Source organism: Gigantopelta aegis, chromosome 3, assembly GCF_016097555.1.
Source record: "Gigantopelta aegis isolate Gae_Host chromosome 3, Gae_host_genome, whole genome shotgun sequence".
NCBI lineage: Eukaryota > Metazoa > Mollusca > Gastropoda > Neomphalida > Peltospiridae > Gigantopelta > Gigantopelta aegis.
The window spans coordinates 48,900,471-48,925,775 of NC_054701.1; the positions used below are offsets into that span (position 1 = coordinate 48,900,471).

Sequence of the window (25,305 nt, forward strand, 5' to 3'; positions counted from 1 at the left end):
AGAAATTTAATATGGGATTTCATATCTTTATATGTCAGCCAGTTATCCTCCTGTTCTTTAGCTGCACCCAGTTTGACCGGTTTGTCTGCATTTTCCTTCCCTGGTATGCCAAAGTGAGCAGGGATCCATTGTAACACGACTTGGTTGACACTGTTGATAGGATGTAGGGCTTCTGAAAGTCTGTCAAGCTTCTTGTTTTCAAGAGCCTGGAGGGCAGAGAGAACATCAATCAGGAAGACAACATGTGAGCAGTTCTCCTCTCTGTTGCTGATGATGTGGGCAGCATGAATTAGAGCCTCAACCTCTGCAGCATAGTTTGTGCAGTGTTTCCCAATAGGAAAATGTTCCTCCTCTTGATACCACTAGGGTCCATGATGTATATTCTAGCCCCTCCGTTTTCCACTGCATTTGTTGCAGATCCATCAGTATATGCCTTTGTCCATGATGTCTCTGGGTACTGTTCATCAATCATGGCCCGTGTCAGGGCTCGTTTGTATGGTATTCCTCTCCAGGGGTGAGGTGTATGACCGCTGTGCAGATCTTTACATTGTCCAGTTGTTGTTCCCATGGTGGGATGCAACCGACAGTACTAACTTGATAGATTTTATCTGGGAGTTGTCTCTTATGTTGCCTCAGGAGTGAAAGTTAGTTCTTTTGAGTCTGTTGCAGGGATAGTCATTCATTATCTTGTTCATTGGGTGTTGTGGCAAAGACTTGAACTTAGTAGCTTGTATCATGAGCTTGGCGTTTGCTGATGGGTACGTTGCCAGTGAGCTGTTCCATTTTCTCAATGAGGGTTGACCTGAGTGCTTGATTTTGAACCCTGTTGTGACGGTACATGCTCTTAATTTCTTTTCGCCTGTGGCGATATTAATTGTTTTAGAAGGCCGTGTGCAGTTCCAAATGCACTTAGCCCAGGTGGGCAACTTGTTACGTGATACCTTTGCGCGACGGTCGTCGAGCTGTACTTCTAATACACACCCAGCCCAGGTCCGGAGCCATGTGGCCAGTAGTTACGTAATACCTCGGTTTTACAACCGTGATTTGGCGACTTGACGTCATTGAGTCTGGCGATCTAAGAGAAAGATATGCCGTCTTGGTCGCTGTGGAAATTCAGATGATACGTGAGGTACCGCCTTGTGCTCCCAGGCGATATTCGCTGTCTCTGAGAGTTTTGAATAAATAGCTAGGGTTTTGAATAAATAGCTAGGGTTTTAGAGATATCGGGGAGAAACATAGGAAGGCTTCCAGGGGGAACGTTAGTCCGTCCGGACTGGTAAATAATTTTATTTCTGCTCTGTGTATAACCTTGATGTGATTGATGTGACTTTAAATATTTTAATACTGTAATATACCAATATTATTTAGACGGTGCTGCCGGTCATCTGACGCAGTAATCTGTAGGTTCACTGTCTAAATAATTATTAAAGCTTAGCCAGTCATTCTAGAGGACCTAGGTAAACTGTATGTTATTTTCTTTATTGTGATAGGTACCAGTATTAATTCTGTGTTACAAGGTTACTGAATGAGTAGTAACGATTAATTCAAAATTAACCAGTTAGGAATAGAGTTGTAATTCCTTTATTAATTAAGTTCTCCTGGAAGCGTTTCTCAATTATCATACGTTACTGAACGAGCAGTAAGGGTTAATTAAAAATTAACCAGTTAGGAATAGAGTTGTAATTCCTTTATTAATTAAGTTCTCCTGGAAGCGTTTCTCAATTATCACACGTGTGGGTGTTGTGTCACGGTGAAGTGATTAGCATATTGTGTAAACGAGACACCTAGAGATTAACTAACTAAGTGATCAGTTCTGGGTTGTTATTATTTGTTGTTGTTAATTAACTACTGCGGCAGTACATGTGTCAGCGTAGGTTAATACAGATTCCAAAGTGTATTGTGTTTTTGTTGTGTTTTCTAGTGAACTAAACGTGTTATAATAATATATACTTTATATAAGATCTTATCTCTGATCATACCTAGACGAGCCACATTAGGGTATAACCGCCCGTTACAGAGAGATCTAATAGATATACAGTTAGGAAAGATATTTGGACAATCGTGTTTCATTCAGTTACGGGTATTATAGGATCCCCGTGACACCTGTCTAGTTTTTGTTGATGTGACTTTGCTGCTGTTGACCATGCACTGGATCCGTACTCATGATGTGGTCTGATTGCCCCTTGGTAGACTCTTTTCAGTGTGTTATGATCAGCACCCCACTTGGTGCCAGCTAGTTTTCTCATTATGGCAAGTTTTCTTCGAGCTTTGACCTCGGCTTTCTCCACTTGTGGTTTCCAGGTCTGTCTCTTGTCAAAAGTGACCTCCAGGTATGTCTGTTGGTCCTCATACTGGAGAGGCGTGTCATCAAGTTTGAGGTTGCCTGCTTCCTGCTTTGTGGAGAGTGAGAAAAGAGTGGCAGCTGACTTGTCTTTGTTGATTGTCATGCACCAGTCTCGAGTCCAAGATATAACATTGTCAAGGGCAAGCTGCATGCGATATGTTGCTGTTGTTGCATACTCCTCTGAGCACCACAAAACTAGGTCATCTGCATATAGTTCTGCGTGTATCCCTTTGGGTAGTTGTGTGACCAAGTCATTGAAGAAGATGATGAAAAAAATAGGTGACAGTACTCATCCTTGAGGTACTCCATGGCGTATGATTACTTTCTTGTTGTGTTGGCCATCTACCATTACTCTCGCCCTTCGGTTGTGAAGATAAGACTTGGTCCACCTGCACATGTTGCCACATATACCGGGGTGTGTTTTTTGTATAGCTTTGCTAGCAGGCTATCTTTCCAGACCTTGTTAAAGGCCTTTTTGTAGATCAATGAACAACTTTCTGTGATAGGTAGGTGGCCTGGCCTTCTGTGCTGCGGAATTGTCTAAATACTGCCTGTTATTGAGTGATGATGTTCCCAGTGTCAAGAACCTGTTGAAGCCGATAGTTGATGATGCGCTCTAGGGTTTAGGCGACACAGCTAGCTAGGCTGATGGGTCTGTAGCTTCTTGCCTTTTGTTTGTTTTTACCTTTTTTTAGTATGGGTATCATCATCGCCTCTTTCCAGATTTGTGGCACCTTGCCTTCAGACCAGCTTAGGTTGAAAATTTCCAACAGCTTGGATCGCGCAGTATTGCCTAGGTGTTTCAGCATTTCATTAGTAATACCAACCAGTCCTGGAGATTTCTTATTTTTTAGATGTTTGAAGGCATTCTCAAGTTCTGGTAGAGTTATACTATTCGTCATGGAATCTTGCGGAGTAGCTCTACTTGCCGTTTCTTTTTGTTCCCTTCGTGGTTTTTTCATCTGAGTTGTTGTGATGGTAATGTCACTTTCCTTGGCATAGGTCTTTGCTAAAAGGTCAGCAGAGGTCTTACCCATGAGTATATTTCCATCCTCCATTAGAGATTCTTCATCATTCAGTTGCTTTGTAAGTTTCCATAATTTGGTGCTATCCTTTTCAAGGTTAAGTGCAGCAGTTTCGTCTCTCCAGCTTTTTCTTTTGGATTCAATCTTGGTTCTGAGGTATATGACTTTAGCATGCTGGAGCTTTAGGTTGTTGTTTTGGCTCGGGTTAGACTCTACTTCTTCCCTTACCCGGGTCAGTTCATCATGTGCCATTTGATGTTTTTTATTCCAGTAAGGAGCATATACTTTCCTGACTCCTCTTGAGATATTTTCTTTGGCAGCTTTAATGATTGTAGGTTCAATTCTTTCACTACAGTGTCTATGTTCCTTCTCTGCACTTCAAGCTCTTTGGTCAACTTATTCGTGCGAAGCTTGAAAAGCTCCCATTTGGCTTTCTTGTAGTTCCATCTTGGGGGCTGTGAAGCTGTATGGATTTTGCTATCACTTAAGGTTAGGAGGACCGGTCGATGGTCACTTCCCCCTAGCTGTGGTCCTACGTCTCGACTAATGACTATGTGGGCATCGTCAGTATAGAAGGCAAGGTCAGGGGAGGTTGTGGAATGCCAACGCCTGGAATAGAATGTTGGTTGATCTCCTCTTTTGTCAATGTTGTTGTAACCCCAGCTCTGGGATTGGCTGTTGAAGTCTCCAACACGTAGGAAGTTACTGTCTGATGTCTTGATATCATCAAGAGAGAGTTCTTTGTCATTTGAGCAGTAACAATTTACAATGTGAAGCTCAGACGTTTTTGTTTTGATCTTGACCCCAGTGAATTCAGCTTCCTCCATATATATATTGGTTTCAATGGCACTGATGTTGTTTCTAACCAGAGTGACTACCCTACCCTTGGTTCTTCCATTACGATCACTTCTGAAGGTCTGGTAACCTCTGACCTTGAAGCTCATTGATTCTTTCAGATGGGATTCTTGGATGCAACAGATGTTGATCTGGTTTTCATGCATAAAGTGCTGAAGCTCTGTCTTCTTGTCTGAAACTCCCTCAGCATTCTAGTGCATTATGTTGTTAGGGGTGTTTTCTTTTGTTGCTTTTGTCTTGCCAGTAGCTTTACTTCCTCGTCCCCTGGCTCCGCGAGAAGGTCGGGAAGGACTTCTAATAGTTGAAGATGGGCCCCTCGAGGTAAGGAGCCCAGCGCTGCACCTGCCTGGTGAGACATCACAGGGCGAGCACCGATCACGTCAGTATTGTCTAGAAATGTAGTCATAATAGCTGTTGATGCATGGTATTGTCTTATTAGAGTGCGCCGTGTGGCCCAGTATCTCCGACTTCAGCACTCGAGGTTTCTGTTAGGGTTACCTCACCTTTAGTCCATATCAGTCTAGCCTCTACCCATTGACCAGTCCAGCGTGGGTGTCCCTAACAGAAGCCAAAGCTCCTGCTGGCATGGCTCTCGGGGTCACTGAGACATACAAGCCCTCTCACCACGTCAAGGAATGGACTATGAAGTGGACTCCCAACAGTCAAGTTCAACATTTTTCTTAACATCCCAGGCATCATGAGGAAAGAAGATATGACACCAGATATGCTGAAATACCTGACTCTCGAACACATAGAAAACAAACTTCAACAAAACAATCTGGACGCATATAAACACTGATGGATCAGCAGAAGAAGCCATCAAAATGGAGGAGGGGGGTCTACATAAAATTCCCAAATACGAAAACAATCTCCAGAACTATACCAAATGGATCACTCGCTTCAAACATTAAAGCTGAAGCAAAAGCAGTCCATGAAGCACTAGAGATTCTCAGCCAAGAACTCTTCCCACCATCACATGCAGTAATCTTCACCGACACAAAAACATTTTTATTACAGCAATATTATTATCCAACAGAAATTGCCTTAAAACTGTGTGTGTGTGTGTGTGTGTGTGTGTGTGTGTGTGTGTGTGTGTGTGTGTGTGTGTGTGTGTGTGTTATGGTATCGACAGACATTTATTTCTGTAACAAATGTGTAACTCGTCAAGTATAAAAATATATATTTATTTTCAGCATTTACTTATTAAAAGAATTCCTGGGAATATTGCGGTTGCGCACCATTCTTTGACTGCTGATGTTGAATGTTTGGGGATGTGCACCTTCCTTTGATTATTGATGTTGAATATTTTTTTGGGTGCGTACCCATCCTTTGATTGTTAATGTTGGATGATTTTTGGGTGCACACCATTTGTTGATGTTGAATGTTTGTGGAGTGCATCCCATCATTTACCCTTCTTCTTTTTTTTTTTTCTTCTTTTTTTTTTTTTTTTTCTTCTTTTTTTTGGGGGGGGGGGGGGGCACCATCCTTTGATTATTAATGCTGAATGTGTTTAAGGTGCGCACCATCTTTTGACTGTTGATGTTGAAAATTTTGGGGGTGGACACAATCCTTTGATTGTTGATGTTGAATGTTTTTGGAGTGTGCATCTATTCTTTGATTGTTAATGTTGGATGCTTTTTGGGTGCGCAGTCCTTTCAGTGGATGATGATGAATATTTATGGAGTGCACTCCATCGTTTACTTATTGATATTGAATATTTTATGTGGGTGCGTACCATCCGTTGATTTTTGATGTTGAATGTTTTGGGGTGAGCACCCATCCTTTGATTGTTAATAATGAATGAGTTTTGGGTGTGCACTATCATTTGATTGTTGATGTTGAATGTTTGAGAGTGCGCACACATCCTTTGATTGTAGATGTTGAATATTTATAGAGTTTACCCCATCGTTTGGTTATTTATATTGAATATTTTTGGTGAGTGAGAACTATCCTTTGATTGATTTTGAATGTGTTTTGGGGTGAGCGTCAACCTTTGATTGTTGAAGTTGAATAGTTTTTGTGGTGCGCACCAACCTTTGATTTTTGATGCTGAATGTGTTTGGGGGTGGTGCACTCCATCGTTTGCTTATTGATATAGAATATATTTTGTGGGTGCGCACCTCTCTTTTATTGTTAATGTTGAATGTGTCAGGGGTGCGCATCCGCCTTTTGATTGTTGATTTTGAATGTTTTTGGGGTGCGCACCCTTCGTTAGATTGTTGATTTTGAATGTTTGTGGGGTGCACCCTTTCGTTTTCTTATTAATATTGAAAAACAAAATGTGTGGGTATGTACCATCCTTTCATTGTTAATGTTGAATATTTTTAGGGTGTTCACCATCCTTTGATTGTTAATGTTATATGTTTTGGGGTGCGCACCATTCTTTTTCAATTAATTGATATTGCATATATTTGGGTGAGCACATCATCCTTTGGTTGTTGGTGTTCAGTGGGTTCTTTTGGGTGTGCATCATCCTTTAATTGTTGATGTTCACTGGGGGGTTTTGGGATGCGCACCATCCTTTGGTTGTAGATGTTGAATGTTTATGGAGTGCACCCCATTGTTTGCTTACTGATATTGAATATTTTTGGGGGGTGCGTACGATGCTTTGATTGTTGATTTTGAATGTTTTTGGGTGCGCACCATCTTTTGTTGATGTTGATATTTTGGGGATGTACACAATTCTTTGATTGTTGGTGTTGAAATTTTTGGGGTGTGTGCGCGCACCATCCTTTGACATTTTCTTTAGTAGTTTGCTACTGTTCTGTTTGGAACATTTTGTGTAATAATTTGTGCATTTTGCCAATTATATAATATGATTTAATGGGAAGTTGAACGCAGTAACTTAGAAAACTCACTTTAATTGGTTGTGATACCTCCGGTGTAGGATTGGGGACGGTGTGGTCATATTTGCAGTTATAAATAAGAAACTAAGTTTCGCGACCCTAACCTGATTGCAGTTATAAAACATAAACAGCGGCATAATTTTAATTTTTTTCAGGGCAAGGCGAGTTTGGCCTTGAGGTTTGAGAAAATGTTTGGGGTCACCAAGACAATTGACAAGCGCACCAAAGCCAACATTCCTTTCAACATTTCTACACGTTAGTCATATGTGGTTACTGGTTAATGATCAAAATTTAAAAAAAAACCCATAAAAAAACAAAAACATGCTGGCATTGTCTTTGTCTTTCGGTTTGTAAAATCAGCAAATGTTAAGTAGGTGTGGGACAGCTGATATAAAAGTGTTTTCACAACTGAAGACATTTATAGGTTTAGCCAAAAGTTTAGCACTCGAATGAAACGATAACGATGACCATATAGCAAGTTACCAGGATTTGAAGTGAAATTACGGTAAGATATGTTATATTTATTGTGTACAAAGCCAAAACAAGTAAAGTAAAGGGTGCGAAAAAAACAACTATAGTCCGTCCCATTCTCCTACAAAAATGTTTGGAGTTTTTTTGGTAAATAATTTCAGTTTGGTTTGCCGTAAGAAGAAAAGTAAAAGTGTTTTTAAAATAACACAAAAATAGAAGAACCTATTTCTGTGTGCAATTTGAATTTAGGAACAATCGGCTCAGAAATAAATAACTTAAATTGTCCGTACTACATTTAGTCGGGTTGCCAGGTGCCACAATTTGACCTGACCTTGAACTAGGGTACATACAATGTTTTATGGTGGTTTTATGTCATTCAGGGTATCCTGAATCGGAAACTGCATGATGACACTTTGTCATCATTGAGGGTTTTTTTTTTTTTTTTACGGCCATTTTAAAAACACCTCTTCCAGGCTAAAAAATAACCGTTTTTTAGTTAGGCCTACTGTGTCATGCTATAATGTCCTATTCCATAGTATGAGAAAAAGGCGTTCCCTGTCATATCGAAATTGAGTCATGGAAAATTCCACTTTCTTCAGTTAATACTTTGGGGACAGGGGGTCATACATCCAGGGGACATAGTTTGGTTAATATATTGCATATCGTACCATAACATTATCGCCTATGGGATTTTATTTCATATAGTACAACCTATTTGTAAAGAAAAAGTGTTTGTAGTTGTGTCCCTTGGTATATAGCTCTCTTTAGATTGAAATAATTTAGTTGTTTTAAAGGAAAATTATCTTAAAAGCTTTTAAAATTATGATAGACCTGTTTTTATTCTCAAAATCAGACATTGTCTTCGTATTTTAACAAAATGTCAAAGAACTACGTACCTGTAACAAGTCGGATTTTTCTGGCAATGAAAAATGTCGACATTGATACGCTGTCACGTTGTAGTGAGACGGATCTGCGCCCAGTTTTGCCAAGTCTTGTGAGAATGGCACTGTGTTCGCCTCTGGATTCCAGCGAAGAGTGGACACAAGGACGTAAAGATATTCTTAAAATACTCTCAGGTCTTGACATCGTAAACAGTATTGTAGCACTACTGTCGATAGATTTTCATGCACTCGAGCAAGATGTGAAAAAAGAGCAACAGTTAAGGTGAGATAAAAATGATGCAGGGACGGAGTCGAAACATGATTAAAAAATTGCCTTTAATTTTGTTATTATGGTTGAAGTTTCGTGACATTTGTTTTGTTGTCTTTTTTACCTTGCATATATCACACTTGCCTTTGGGGCATCAGAGGATCATGGTATTGTTTAACGAGGGGCGGGACGTAGTCCAGTGGTAAAGTGCTCACCTGAAGGACTGTCAGTTTAGGATCAATCCCCATCAGTATGCACCATGACTGGTACATATATATATTATGTATATATCGCCAATTGTCGAAAACCATATTATTTTACTTCCGGGTATTTTGTAATGTCTGCACATGTTTGATCGTTGATACGACAAGAACGTCTTGTTAAGGAAGTACATTTAAAACAAATTTCCTTAAAAATGCGGGGAAAAAAGTAAAAATAAGTTTTATGTACAGTGAAATGTATTATTACAGTTAATTTGCACCCTGGAATCTTAATGAATGCAATGCAAATGCATCCCTAAACAGCAACAGGTGCACAACGGAATCCACACAACCAAACATGTCTGCTACCACTGCCAAATGAGTAATGATGGATCATTTCCAGATAGCCGCTTTTAGGTCATGTGACTGTCATGTTACTGTTTTCACGGGAAAAGCTGATTTTATGTTGTTGCCATTAAGTTGATAACGTCAGTACGGTTTTCGATAATGCTTTTAAAATGACGTTTTCTTACCACCTGGTGTAATTTTTTATGGAACGGGGATAACATGCGAGTATGTACTTACCTTTTTATACATTTTATTTCTAAATTGAACAAGGTAAACATTAATGTCGTTAAATTGATAGCCTGACATGACTGAGCATGCGCACCAGCCATTTCTTCTTAGTCGTACGGTTTTCGATTAAACGAGGATATATATATATATATATATATCAAAGGCTGTGGTATGTATGTGCTATGCTATCTGTGGAATGGTGTATATAAAAGATCCCTTGCACAACTAAAGGAAAAATGTAGCAGGTTTTCTCTCTCAGATTATATGTCAGAATTATGAAATGTTTGACATCCAATAGCCAATGATTAATAAATCAATATGTTCTAGTGGTGTCATTGTTTAACACTTATTTTAACTTTTTTTTGTTTAATAATATTTTAAACTACTATACATATGAACCCTCATTATGTGGCCAACAATTGGTAGTTGTGACATTTGGTTTAAATGAAAGGTTTGTTGCATGCCAAGGCTCGAATTTGGCAGGTGGCAATTGTCACTCAAAATGCATGACAATAATCCATTTCATAAGCAGCTTTTGCTTTCCATCTTATTTCTAAAAATTGTTTCAGGGGTGCAGAAATGGAAAATATTTCACTAGCCAGCTGGACTAGTACCAACTAAAATTTACTAGCCAGTCAGAATTTGTACTAATCCGCCAGAACTTGATTGAAAAATCATTTCATTCATATAGATTTACAAAATTCAAGTTATATTCCACAAGTATTTAACAGACCAATCTATTCATAACCGGCAACATAATTTGAATGTAAAGAATCCATTTCTAAGTAGTATTGACTAACTCTGTTTCCTGACTGTCGTACTTACGCAGTTGCTTATTTGGAACTCCGAAGTCCTCGTATTACGTATTTCGTCATTATTCTCAACAGCTTATTTGAATGGTTTTAAATTCTGGCATGGCCGATGCTCTGTTAGGAATTCGAAGGAAAATTACAGTCAGTCAGGGGGAAAAAAGATCGCCCGTTGGACTGGTTGTTGCATTTTTTAACTCGTCAGTCAGAATTTTTACTTGCATTTGGCGAGCGAGTGAGTACTTCCTGCACCCCTGTGTTTTCAGTATATCCCAGAATTCTTGATTCACGTTTGTCATGCATTTCCTGCATTTTAATTGAAGAACATGAAATATTTTAAAACATTGCTACATTTGTACCAACATCGTGGACACGGCTATTTTACATTGGTGTGCACACCAATAATGGAACAATTATCTACCAACAACATTCTCGAAACTCATTCAGATCACATTGGCCGGTTACGGTTTTTCAAATCAGAGTTCAGCATCGTGAACTATTTAATGTGGTACTCAGAGTGGTCATGTAGCATAAAAACTAGTCTAGTGAACATTAGCAAAAAACTACTGTCTGAATTAAAATTGGAAAAGCAAAGATTGCTTCCCAATCAACAAAATTAATTTCGAGCCATGCATGTAATCCATTGTGGTCTGAACTACTCCCATATACCGGTACACACAGCACATGATATTGCCACCTACATCCTCCTTGCTTAAATTATTTATAGATGCTCCATTCCAAATTTCATGTTAGTTCTTGTGTAGTGTTAGTAAACTAGTAATTGATGTCTTTATATTGTATCACATTTGTTTACTCAATTCATTTGTAGAGCTAAGATTGGAGGGAACCAGACAGAAAGTGTACTCATTTCCCAGCTGCAGCATGGTTTATGTCTAGAGTTTGAACGCAGTGATGCGCCACGCCGTATTCGACTTTTGCTCAGTGAGCTCATGTTCATCATGACTGAGGTACATTTATGACCGTATAAGGATATTAATATAAAATTACGGGATGGTAATGGTAACACAATTTAAGTTTAAAAATATTTTTTGAGGATGGCAGTGCATTTTTAAGGCCTTTGAATAGGTTATTTTAATTTCTACTTGTACATGTATGTACCTTCAGCAATGTTTAATTCTAGTCATCAAGCATGGCTCTGTTTGTGTACAGTTGAGTTACTTCCCTTCTAGTTCCTTGTTCTTGGTACACTGCTAATCAGTACGTGTATATGGAAATGAAATACAATTAGAAACTTATAATTTATACATGTAGTTAAACTATTTTGTCTAAGAAACATCATTTAAAAGCGGTGTGTGTGTGTGTGTATATATATATATATATATATATATATATATATATATATATATATATATATATATATATATATATATATATATAATCACACCCATAACTTGTAAGAATCATATTTAGTACAACAAAGTAGAAAATACCTTTTAATTAATTATTACTTGATCATTTGTTGGTTTGTGCAAAATTTCATTTGATTCCCAATACTAGAAAATGCAACAGTGCAGAACTCGGACCTCACTATGAAATAAATTAAGGGGAGTGATTAAATTGCTTCTCTAACTTAGATTATGCAGGCCTTTGGATTTCACGGTAATGATCGTTTCCGGTACCGTGTCGGTAAAATCACGGAACTGAAATTTCGTTTCCCATGATTATTATATTGAGTACAACTATTCATTGAAAATAGTATATAATTAATTATATTAAAAAAAATTATGTTTCTGATGTCACACTATTGGAGAATGTGTTTGATACAATCACGTGACCTGATTCGGATTGTTGTGTTAATCGTACTTCTGTGTTCTTGTTCAAGCAAACCTGAATCCAACCCATTGCACATTTGAACTAAAATCTCTAGCACTAATTATTTGTACTTGTAGTGTATTGCTTAAGTATAGGGGTCAAGAAATAGTATTTAAATTCAAATATAATTTTGTAGAAAATATTTAACCTTCTGCCTACTGTCACTTAAGTCGACAAAAGTTGATGTCACGCATGTGCTCAAGTACTGAAGGTGGCAATCGAATAGGCCCCCACTATTTACTGTGCTTTCGTTATGGGAGGAAATGATGTAGGCCTAAATATTATTTTTATTTAGCTGTCAAAATCACAACACCATGCTACGTGTAACAGAGAGGGTCGAAAATCAACTTTATAATGAGTTTGAAAACATGTCTCTTTGCACAGATTTTTGCAATAATTTAAATCAGTGTTATTAAAAATGTGTTCCCGTTATTTGTTTTCACAAAACCTAAAAACAGTTTCTGATTGGTTCCCATAAACACAAGGCACAGAACCCAAAATGTGTTTTCCATGGCCTGTTATGTGGAACCATTAATTACGATATTACTGTATTTAGCATTGACATTTAATCCTTTTGTAGTATTATCATTAAAAAAAAATTCACATGCTAAGGGGAGCTAAAAAATACTCTCTTTGTCTAGTCTCAGGTGGGGAGCCAAAGTGATACCTTCCCTTAAATGATGAGGTTTGAGAACTAGATTTTAATGTTTTGAAGTTTTAGAGATGAAAGGGATTTTGTCAAGTACACATTTTTAGTTTTTTTGTTTTTAAATGTTTTTAAACAAATTAAATACTTTCTAGTTGCAGGTGAAAGATCAACAAAAACCTGTACTATTCCAGAAACAGTCGGAACTGTTTGAAAGTGAGGTGTATTTGGAAGAAGTTTGTGATGTGCTGTGTATTGCACAAGCAGGTTTGTCACGTCAGAGGATTTTTATTTTGGAAATCTAGGTTACCAAGTAGATATAGCTCAAGTGTCCTCTATCCCAGTTCTGTTTGTAAGTCAGTATAGGGCTAGAATGTGCTGAGTGCTAAAAACTGTCAATTTTACAAGTATTAAAGGGTCGTTAAGTACAGTCTCTTAAATAAACATAGTTTCTTAAGTTTTACCTGATGTCACAGACTGTTTGTTTTATTATTTTAAGAGTTCACCCATAACATTAAACTTATATGTTTCCAACTAGTACAATTGCTACAAGAAGAAACTGAACACCCCTATCAGAAACAAGTCCTCCCATTTTGGATAGGAGTGTCAGGTTTTCTCCAGTAGCACTTGTACTAGTTACTAACATGTTAGTTTAATGTTATAAGTAAATTACCAGCCTCGGTGGTGTTGTGGTTAAGCCATAAGGCTGGTAGGTACAGGGTTCGCAGCCCGGTACCGGCATCCACCCAGAGCGAGTTTTAATGACTCGATGGGTCGGTGTAAGACCACTACACCCTCTTCTCTCTCAATAACCACTAACAACTAACCCACTGTCCTGAACAGATAGCTGAGGTGTGTGCCCATGACAGCATGCTTGAACCGTAACTGGATATAAGCATGAAAATAAGTTTAAATGAAATGAAAATGAGTGAATAAAAAAAAAAGATCAAAGTAAAGTCTGTAACATGAGATTTAGGAAAATGTGTGCAGTATTATGACTAACCTAGTTTTTAAGTTTGTTTTAATTGTATTACGCTGAAGACAGAGAACTGAGACACTTGAGCTATTTTGACCCACATAGTCAGATCAAGGGCCATTGTCTTTTACCAGTAGTTTAATTCTCTTCATTGTAATGGAGTAACCATCAACATTGTTAAACTAAGCTGAAACTATCTGTGTGTTGGGACATAACCAGGAACATTTTGTTCAGTATCACATCGCAATTCGCTATGCATGTTTTAGAGATCACTACACAATTTTATTACATACCTGTTCAATCTTACTATAGTAATAAAGGCATTTTGAAACCATGTGATAAATGTATTTTGTATCGTACATATGGACTGGAACTTTTAAATCGGGAATTCTCTTTTTCTTTTTACAGCAGTTAGCACCTTTTATTTACTGACGTCATATATGATTAAACATGACATCACATCGTATTTGAAACTTTACACAAAACTGCCGCAGAGTGATTCTTAAGATTAAGTAAATCCATGAAAGGAGTTTTGATCATAGATTTAACAAAGTGTTGTTATGACGTTAAATTAAAAACCGTTTCTGTAAAACATAAAGAAGGTATGTAATAAATACAGAACTTCACATACATTGTTTTCGCTTCCTGTTTATTTCACTCGTTTATTTTGTGAAAGCACATACCACACGACCGCTACGTGGTCTCGTGCTTTATATTCTTGCACAAAAAAAACTTGTGCAATAAATAGGAAGCGAAAACACCGTATGAGATGTTCTGATTATTTATAACTTTAAGCAGTTGTTGCTAATAAATTTTTAACTGACTATAATTATTGGTAATCAAAATTTTATTTAAAAAACATAGATTGTTGCTCTTCCTTGAGTTGCATTATCTAAATAAATTTATATCAAGTGACCTTTGAGCATTCCTATATTGTAAGTTAAGTACAAATCTATGTATTAAATTTGGCTGTTGCACATAATAGATAATAATATTTTTAAGAGGTGATACAAATTTAATTTATACACATGTGATAGTTCACAGTGATGCCAAGTTTACAACATACATTCTGTATTTAAGTATTACCAAATACCAGGAAGTGACTGAAAAAAAGAGGTATTATAGTTTAGTTTGTTTGTAATGCTTGTTATTTTCTAATTTCAGAACTGCCAAATCTGCTTCCTATGACAGATCTGGCAGAGGCGTTGCTGTGTGTCAAGAATGGAGCTGGCTTGATTTGTCAACTAGTAGCAAATTGTCCCGAGAGTTTTACAGAAGGTTAATAGCTGTATTTGTACTTTTATCAGGATGTTATTTCTAAGTTTGAATTAGTTAGTCACTCTGGACTCATCTTGTCTGTTTATTTCAACTAGCCTGTACATCTACCAACTTAAAAGCATTATCTTCGTGTGTTCTGGGATTTTTTAGGATAAATTTGTGTAGGAACTGTACACAATTGAATTTTTATCATTTTAATGATTTTAGTCTTGATACCTTGCATGAGACTTGATTTAACAAATTCAGAGCTAGATGCATGCTTGATTCCACCATAAATACAGTTTTAGCAAGCTTTGAAATTCTGGGTTCATTGATGTTTTAAAATAAAGCTTACCATCACTTGTGGTATAAGATAGATATATATTACGTAAAAAATAAAATAATAATAATAATAATAATATGTCTGTGAACGTGACTTTTGAACAGATGTAGGTTTTCTTTCAGTATTTTCAGTGAGAATGCTGTTTTTTTGTGAAAAAGAGAAAGGACCCATATTTTGCTGAATCTGTTTGTTTCAGTGTGTAGAAGTCTGGTTTCTCACGGAGAGCGGCAGGATGAGGAGTCGGTGAGCGGCCGGCTGCGGCTGGACATGCTTAAGGCTCTGTGTACCATGAACCCCAAGGAAGCACTCAATGTCCGACAGCTATGTGTATGTGCTGCTTTCATTTGTTAAAAGGGGCGGGATGTGGCCCAATGGTAAATAGGTCGCCTGATGTACGGTCGCTCTAGGATCGATCCCCATTTGGGCTATTTCTTTTTCCAGCCAGTGCACCATAACTGGCATATTAAATGCTGTGGCATGTGCTATCCTGTCTGTGGGATGGTGCATATAAAAGATCCTTTGCTACTAATAAAAAAAAATGTGGCGGGTTTCCTCTCTAAATGTCAGAATTCCTAAATGTTTGACATCCAATAGCCGATGGTTAATAAAACTAGTGGTGGTATTAAAGAAAACAAACTTTTAACTTTTCATTTCTAAAAAAAAATGTTTTCTTCAATGACACCACTAGAACACGTTGATTTATTAATCATTGACTATTTGGGAGGTGAAACATTTGGTAATTGTGACATATATAGTTTTAAAGAGGAAACCCGCTACATTTTTCCATTAGTAGCAAGGGATCTGTGATATGCACCATGCCACAGACATGATAAAACATACCACAGTCTTTGTTATGCCAGTCGTGGTACACTGGATAGAAAGAGAAATGGCCCAATGGGCCCAGCGACGGGGATCAATCCTTAACTGTGACTGCGCATTAGACTGGGCTAGATACCAACCTGCATTCATTTGTTGTAAATAACAGTAAAGAAATAATATGAAATCTATGGTCCATTTATTATGCCCCATCACTTTATTGTATGGCATCAGGCTTGTCTATTTAATTTGTCTGAATCCTGTGCATGTTTTCTATTGACTATCTATGTGTTTTGTCTGAACACTGGAAAATGTATGTAAATTAGACTTTAAAAAAGTCGTCATGAATAACATTTTAAAATTTTTCATTCTACTCAGTACTCTTGCATATCCTATGAGTTCTTGCAATTTAAAATTTATTAACTTTTATATTTTTATACAAATTTATACCTTTGTTGCGAGTTTATATATATATATATATATATATAAAACATTTTTCTTCTGCAGGTAAAACATTGTACCATGCCTGGTCTGGCTATCTCCCTGTCTCTGCAGATTGGTGAGAGTGACAGACAGATGGACACACAAGAAGATGATTTAGTAGCTTTTGTTAGCAGCTTACTGCTTGGGAATGACCAAGCAATTCGAATGTGGTTCTCTCAGTTTGTGAAAGTTGGACAAAAGGTAAGTTTGTTTTTAACACAAAATTTTACCATTGAAATTTGGAGTCATGGCATGAAATTAAAATCTTTTTAAACACTTTATATCAATTTTGTCATAATTTGTGCCGTTTCTGCAGCATTTCACAGCCTTCATCAGGGATTACAATTTTCTTTTATCTGTAATTATAATAATTGTAATCCCCTTATAAAGGAAACAGGATGTTGCTGAAATGGGCATATATTGTGATGAAAGCGATAAAGTGTTTAATTTTCTCTGTTATGGATTTTTGTATAGTGTAAAGAAAGTTTTACTGTATCAGATTCACAATCAGTATTCTGATAAAAAAAATAATTAGCCATATTTTTTGTTTTAAATACTGTAATTTTTAATGGCATTTTGTTGTGTGTTTTCAGAAAAAGTGTGCTTTATCTGGCTCGTTCCTTCGGGCATTGCATTTTAATGGCATTTTGTTGTGTGTTTTCAGAAAAAGTGTGACTCATCTGGCTCATTGCTTCAGGCATTGCATTTTAATGGCATTTTATTGTGTGTTTTCAGAAAAAGTGTGACTCACCTGGCTCATTGCTTCAGGCATTGCGTGACAATCTTCTTGGACAAGTGGCTCTGCTGCTGCCCAAGAAATATGAACTGATGAGTGAAGGCAACGTGGTTAAAGCCAGCAGTATGATAAAGTTGTACTGCGCACTCAGGGGCATGGCTACTCTCAAGTAGGTTTTATTATACATGTGTACATAGAAAATACTACATAGAGCAACATGGTTAATGCCAGCAGTATGATAAAGTTGTACTGCGCACTCAGGGGCATGGCTACTCTCAAGTAGGTTTTATTATACACGTGTACATAGGAAATACTACATATAGCAACATGGTTAATGCCAGCAGTATGATAAAGTTGTACTGCGCACTCGGGGGCATGGCTACTCTCAAGTAGGTTTTATTATACACGTGTACATAGGAAATACTACATAGAGCAACATGGTTAAAGCCAGCAGTATGATAAAGTTGTACTGCGCACTCAGGGGCATGGCTACTCTCAAGTAGGTTTTATTATACACATGTACATAGGAAATACTACATAGAGCAACATGGTTAATGCCAGCAGTATGATAAAGTTGTACTGCGCACTCAGGGGCATGGCTACTCTCAAGTAGGTTTTATTATACACATGTACATAGGAAATACTATATAAGTAGCCATTAGATACCATTTTATTTTATGAGTTCTCTTAAATTATTTAAGTAATAAATGCGAGTTGGATACATTTTAAAACAAGTTGTAGAATAAGTGGTATTTAACAGACACATGTTCAGTATTCTGTTTGTTATATCCTCGAAGACGTTTCAAAGAAATTAAAAAAATATTTTCCAATGAATACTTATTTATGGCTCTTACACTTTCATTTAATCTACTTGTCATAGAGGCATCTATTTCGGGTTAACATAAATGTCATAGAGCAATCAATTTTGGTCATCTTTATTTATTGGATGGTATCACTTTAGTGTTCCTTCCAATAAGTGGGTAACAAACTTGTCGTTAGTATGATAAATATTCACGAAAGAGAAAATGCTCAGTTTTTTCAATCCTTTATTCAGCTAATGGCCTTGTTAGTATAATGGTTATGTCTTCACACTTAAGCTGGTAGGTACTGAGTTTGCATCCCAGTACTGACTTCAGCCAAGAGCAAGCATCAATAACTAAATGGGTGTAAGGCCACTGTACAGTACTTACTTCTCTCCCACTAACAGGTAACCCATAGTCCTGGACAAACACTTCAGGTAGCTAAAGTGCATCATTGGATATAACATAAAATTAAATAAAATGAAGTTTTCTTCGATCCTTATTTGTTTAGTTGATGAAGTAAAATATCTTACTTGGTTTTCCATAAGAAGATGAAGGCTAACATTACTGGTATATCCATTGTTTGTCTATTCCATTGTATACAAATTAATACTTGTTAGAAATGTAAAATTTCCTCTCTTTTTTTTCTTTCTTTCTTTCTTTCTTTTTAACATGCAAAGCATACCAATTAATCAAAGCATGTCAATGACAACATCCACTGAATATAATAGTAATTGTCTATGTCCCTTAAACAGAATTGCATTAATGGCACCCATGTGGGGTGTTGTTAAATTCATTCATACATCCATCCATTAAATGAATCTTTTTACTTACTGATAGTCAATAAAAGTTTTGAAAGTTGTCCACCCTTATAAACAATGTAAAGATAAGTTAGTGTTGTAAATTGCAGGTACTCAGAAGAAGAAATGTCATCACTGCTGGAACTTATCACAGCAAGACCGCCGCCATCCAAAACTGGTGCTCACTTCATATGTCTGGGGCTGTCCATGCTCATAGCATGTCCTTATTTGCTTGGGTACGTTTGCGCTATAGTTATATAAATAAATTAGGGGATAACTATGTTGTATTTGACCATTTGCAGACATAATGCTGTTTTTTCAGCTGTTGCAAATTGAGTTTTACTGGTGACGCAAATCGTAGAGACTGAAAGGTCTTGAGATTTTTTTTCAATAAATCTAAACTCATGTTTTGTGTTGATGCAAATTGCTAGGATTTCTACACATAATGATTATTTCAGAATTATATATTGTTAACTGGTACAGGTATATCTACTTGAACTACTTTATTAGCAATAAGACAAACACAAGTACATTATTGTGGTTAATTTAAGTAATATGCATTGTGTTATTTGTTTTCAGGTCAATGGATCAAGAACAGCAAGCTATTGAATGGATCACTTGGCTCATGTCAACAGAGGGCATGTTTGAAAAGTAATAGTAAAATATAAACTATAATATTATTTTTAATAGAAATGCACAGAGGTAGAAAGTATAACCTTCATGTGGAGTAGTAACATATGTAGGCTCCAGTGTTCTTGCTAGGATTTTAACAGAACGGGGCACTAGTTTAATTGTAGAGCATTTTTTAATGTAAATTTGTTTTTTGTTTTTTTAAAGCAAGTGCTAAATATGATTCAACGTTTGACATTCAGTAAAAAATCATACAATGTACAATAGGACCTCGGAAGGGTCGATCACATTGCAACGAAGTCCCGAGTTTTTTGTTTGGTAAACCCTTTTATTAACTGATAATGGGTTTGAACACATCCAGGGTCGACTATAAGCCTTCGCTCAAACTAAATTATCGGTCCTGTCTGTGTTATTAGCTATATTTCCCTCGAACTGGTGATCCATCAAATATCAAATGGAAAAACAACCGAAAAGGGCCAACAATTGCTGCGCTTGCGCAGTTGGTTATTACAACCTTTGGATTAATTATTTAGGTGGAACGAGCTATAGATGAATTGGAGAATCGCAACAATAGCCATGCACTCCTTTCTTTACCATACCTGTCATGTTTTGTGTTATGCGGCAATCAGTAATGATCTTTCAAGTACAGCTAATGTTACGGTACCTGTTCGATGAACCGTGATTTCAATCAAATAATTAGTGCACAAAATGGCCTCGGCGTGAACAGAACAGAACAGAATTTTATTTCTCCCAGGCCATTACACAACGGCATATGGGGAATATAAAATAACAATATTTGACAGTGACAAGATGGGTTTTACAGGAGATAATATATATGTATACAGTACAATGCATATATGTAATAAATTCATAATGTAATATGCAATGGTATGAACACAGCTATGTATGGTGTGGAACAATCATCATACTGCACATGCACAAAAATATACGCAAACACTCATACATATATAGGTATACACATACACATACATAGAGGTTATTACCAGAGTATTTTTCGGTATCGTCAATATCATATATTAGGAATAAAAAATTGTATTATGCGAGCATAATACATTATTTTTATTCGTAATATATGATATTGACGATACCAAAATACACGAGGGTAATAATCTCTTTATCATATAAGCTCAAGCTTAATACAACATGTTTTTGTAAACTGTACATGCAACTTTAATTCCAGACCGCCATTACTAGATATTCAAATGACGTAAGAATATGTGGCACGGTGTATTTTTGAATGGAAATGACGTCAAACTCGAATGACGTCATTTTCGATGTTCTTACATCAAAATAAAGTCATGCCTAACGTTTTTTGTTTTCTGAACGCTGGACAGCTTTCAGTGTCAAATTGCCATTGAAATGTTTTTATTTGATGACTATGAATGCAAACGTCAATCATGGAGTGTCACCCTAGTACGTTTGCTTAAATATCAATAAACCTAGTGCCGAGACCTCGCCTAATTTACATCTAATTTACAAAGTTATCAAATTCTTAAAGTATGTAATCTGAAAAATATCACATTCTTTGATTGCACTGAAAATGTAAGATATTATATGATAAATACATATACATACACACACATACATATACATATACATACATACAGCGTTATTCTGAACACGTCTTAAAGACCAGTTTTAAATGAAACAATGGGAGAGTTTCTCAGCTGTCGTCACTTCAGCAACCACACTTTTAATTAATACCGACAAGGGCTTCTATATCACACAATTGGAGTAATTTGTAATAAATTCTTTCACTTTGATATTTGCTATATAACACCTTGATGAAATTTTTTAGTTTGCAGTTACCAAAATAATATGTATCTAATTCAACTTTCTAACTGATGTTACGGAAATATCCGATGTTGACCGAATGTTTCGGTCGAACTACCCGATGGGTCGAACACTTTTTCGAGCACCGACGGGGTTCGAGCCAGTGGGATTCAACTGTATTTATACAATTGAAAGCACAAACCATTATTTTAATTCATGCTTGTTTTATTAACTTGTTGACGTTTTGTTATTTTTTTTGGGGGGAAAACCCAATTTGGATAATTGATGAGAAAGTACATATATAACTGTATGTATGATTATTCTGTCAGTATCCTAAATACAAAAACAGTTAAGCCATAATTAATAATATAATTGGACCATTTTGGATCATGAATCTTTAAAAAATCCTATTATGTTTTGTTGTTGTATTATGGGTTGTTTTATACCATTTAATATGTAGGCCTATAATATTATGCACAAAATTAAATTAAAATAGATAAATAAAAAAATCTATAATAAATAAATAAAATGACATATGTATATATTTTTAACACTATTTATAGGTGGGTTTTATTTGTGCACTGTATTTGTTTTTTAACATTTTAGGTTAAATATGGCTACTAATAAAGGTTACAGTTGATATCAATTTTATTAACAAGCTTTGATACGGTGTTGTTAAATTACACAATCAAACATCGGAAGTTTGCAAATAACCATGCATACGACATGTAAGATTATGCAGTAACTGACTTGAACAATGTCCCTACGTGACATTGCATGCACGGTAACATTGCATGCACGGTAACATTGCATGCACGGTAAGGAAGTTTGGCTTGTGATAGGTGGGGTTTAAAAATAGTGTGCAGTTATATAGATTTATCATCCATTAAAGGTTTTTGTAGGAGATATCGCTGGCACTATAATTTGCTATATCTCCTGCAATATTCTCCAAGGCGATATCGCGTCTTTTGTTATGTCACTGTGTATGTTTCATCGCTAAACCTATCATTAGTGATATCACATCGCTGCCAAATATAGTGACATTCAACCCACATTACTGACATTGTTTACAATTGTTGCGAATGAAAGGAATGCTAATGGATGATAAAAAGAATATCCCCCTCGTGTCTTGTGATAATATAATTTATCAGCACTCGTTGATAAAAGTATAAAATCATCGGCAAGCCTCACATTTCATACTTTTATCAACTCATGCTGATAAATTATGATATCACAGGACACTTGGGGAGTATCCTTTGTTTATTGCATACTATTGTCAATGGGAAAACAACCTAGGTATGGTACAAATAAACAGTGTTGCTAGTTTGCTTATGATTTTATTCTTTTAATTTATGCAGAAATAAATTAGGGTGTAGCATTGATAGTTAAAGGTAGGGGATAAAAACAATGTGACATGGCAGCACTAAACGTAGGTAGGATGATAAAATTGTGGATAAATGTAGCTATAATTTTGGTGCAGCTGCATTAATTTGATACGGATATTAAAAAATTCAGATTTTAATGATGGTCTGATATTAAAATAATAAAACAAAATTAAGCTTTCTTTTTAAATTCATTGTTAAAATGTAGTTTAAAAAACTCAAACAAATGTTCTGTTTTATTTCAGAGAAACTGCCAACACTACGTCATTTGGTGAGATGTTGTTTTTGTTGGCTCTTCACTTCCACCACAACCACATGCATGCAATTGCTGATTTGGTGTGCAACACTCTCGGCATGAAGGTGAGTTACTAACAGTTTGCTATATAGAGGATATTTAATGTTTTTTGTCAAATATGATTTATATGTCATCGAGTGAAGTTTGCAATCATATCTTACGAGTAGCGCAAGCGCGACAAGTGTGATATGATTGCACACTTCACAAGATGAGATATAAATCATATTGGACAAAAAACATGGAATTTTCTATTTATTATATAACTTTTGGCAATTTACCTTTATTTTTAAAATGCCAGCAGCAAACTAGTTCCGGCTTTCTTCAGGGTTTGCACGCATCCTGGAAAACCCTGGAAAGTGCTTAATTTTCTTTTTTACCCTGGAAAGTCCTTAAATGTCCTGGAAAAGTCAGTTTACCTCCGGGAAAGTCCTGGAAATTCGAAATTTTGTTTCTAATTTTTTTTTTAGTGATGTTACAAATACATAAATAATCACGTTTTACTTAGGTACCCCTCCCCCAAAAGAAAGAAAACCCCCCACAAAAACAATACCTAAACGCATCAATGATTATAATGAGGTCGACTGCCATTGGTCAGTTGTTGAGCAGGAAATACTGTGTTGGTTTATTTGGTCTATAGATAGGCGTAGTGGTGCTCGTTAGAGCACGAGTAGATAATCTTAATTGAGATGGCGACACAATTCTTCAAGCATGGAATCTGGATAAAAAATATATACCAGTATGACATTAAAAAAAAGAAAAAGAAAAACGGGTAGATGTGTAAATCACTTCTGCTAAAATGCCTAACGGAAAGTGTACGTTTAACGACAGGTGGCTAAAAAAAATTTTTTTTTAGGAAAAACAAGCACGCGTCTGACGTCATATAAGTTGACTACTTGCATGTAAATAATTTTATGGACCTGTTAAATCCTGACAAATTCGAGTAACTGAATAAATCCATTTAGCTCGTAAACGTTAATTAAACAGTGTATAATTAAGTAGGAATTAACACCTCACAAAGTGAGCTATCGCTTTAACAATGGCCCACCGCTTGGGTCTGAATCCTGTGCGGCAAGTCGTGACCATGATTAATCATTTGATCGGAAAGAAGCCCATATCTTTAAATAAACCCCATCGATGTAACGTGAGATTAAGAATGAGTTTAACACCATAGAGATTTGCAAAGGTCTCCTTTCAACAATCGTAACAGTGTATAACATTGTTACACTTGTTTCTTTTGGTGGTGTCGTTTATGTTTATTCGATCTACTTGAGTCAAGCCAAAACAAAGGAGATGTATATTTCAGAAGGCGCACGTGCAACACGCTTTGATTTAGCAGCTGAGCTTTAGCTGCAAGGATTTAATTGACAACTAATTTACACAAGGAGGCGTGGACAAGACCGGTTTAGATCACACCAATAATTATAAACGTTCTAAGCTGTTTCATATTTGTTTGTGTGTGTGTGTGTGTGTGTATATATATATATATATATATATATATATATATATATATAGTATAAATAAGTGTGTGTGTGTGTGTATATATGTATTCTATTTGAGTATTAGATACATGTTTATATCACTATTTTGTACAATGTACAACAAATGTAGTTAATAAAATATTTTATTTCAACAGTTTTAGTTTACAACTTTACCATCCAAAAGTTATATCCAGAGTGGGGTGTGACTACTGTAGACCGTGTGTAACAAGTATTGTATGTTGGAGACATAGCAGCCACTGACTAAACAATCTGCTAGGGTGTCGTTAAACAAAAACTTCTTTCCAAGTCATATATTCAGACCCCTGGAAAAACGTAAAATAGTCCTGGAAAATGAACGAAAATAGCCCTTAATTGTCCTGGAAAATTAAACCATTTGAAGTGTATGAACCCTGTTCTTACAGTGAAGATAACACTTTCTACAGTGACGATAACACATTTTAGAGTGAAATAGTAAAATTTTCACTCTAAAATGTGTTATCATCACTGAGTGACTGATAACACTTTTATTTCACTGATATTTTAAGATATTTCACTAAATGTTATATAATAAATGTCTGCATCAAACAAACCTTTGAAAGTATAAACATTGCTTATTTGTCATTATGGTGGATCATCTTTTGTTGTTTATAGTTACTGATATTTAAATGGTTATTTTGAGGCATGTTTGTTTATCAAAATGTTGCTAGACTAGATTGTGTGTAAAAGAAAAATGTGCTTTTGAAAAATAACATGAATATATT

At 36.2% G+C, this 25,305-nt stretch overlaps 1 protein-coding gene across 1 annotated transcript in view; it reads left to right on the forward strand.

The window, feature by feature from the left end:
• Positions 1-8,324: 8,324 nt before the first annotated feature.
• The window catches only part of LOC121368166 (integrator complex subunit 2-like), a 30,293-nt gene continuing 13,312 nt past the window's right edge, over positions 8,325-25,305 (forward strand). The window contains exons 1-10 of the mRNA XM_041492782.1: positions 8,325-8,705; positions 11,105-11,243; positions 12,910-13,021; positions 14,895-15,008; positions 15,527-15,657; positions 16,654-16,830; positions 17,365-17,534; positions 19,076-19,201; positions 19,545-19,616; positions 23,017-23,131. Coding sequence (XP_041348716.1) covers positions 8,419-8,705; positions 11,105-11,243; positions 12,910-13,021; positions 14,895-15,008; positions 15,527-15,657; positions 16,654-16,830; positions 17,365-17,534; positions 19,076-19,201; positions 19,545-19,616; positions 23,017-23,131 — 1,443 coding nt within the window. The 5' untranslated portion in view covers positions 8,325-8,418. The remainder of the gene's footprint in view (positions 8,706-11,104; positions 11,244-12,909; positions 13,022-14,894; positions 15,009-15,526; positions 15,658-16,653; positions 16,831-17,364; positions 17,535-19,075; positions 19,202-19,544; positions 19,617-23,016; positions 23,132-25,305) is intronic.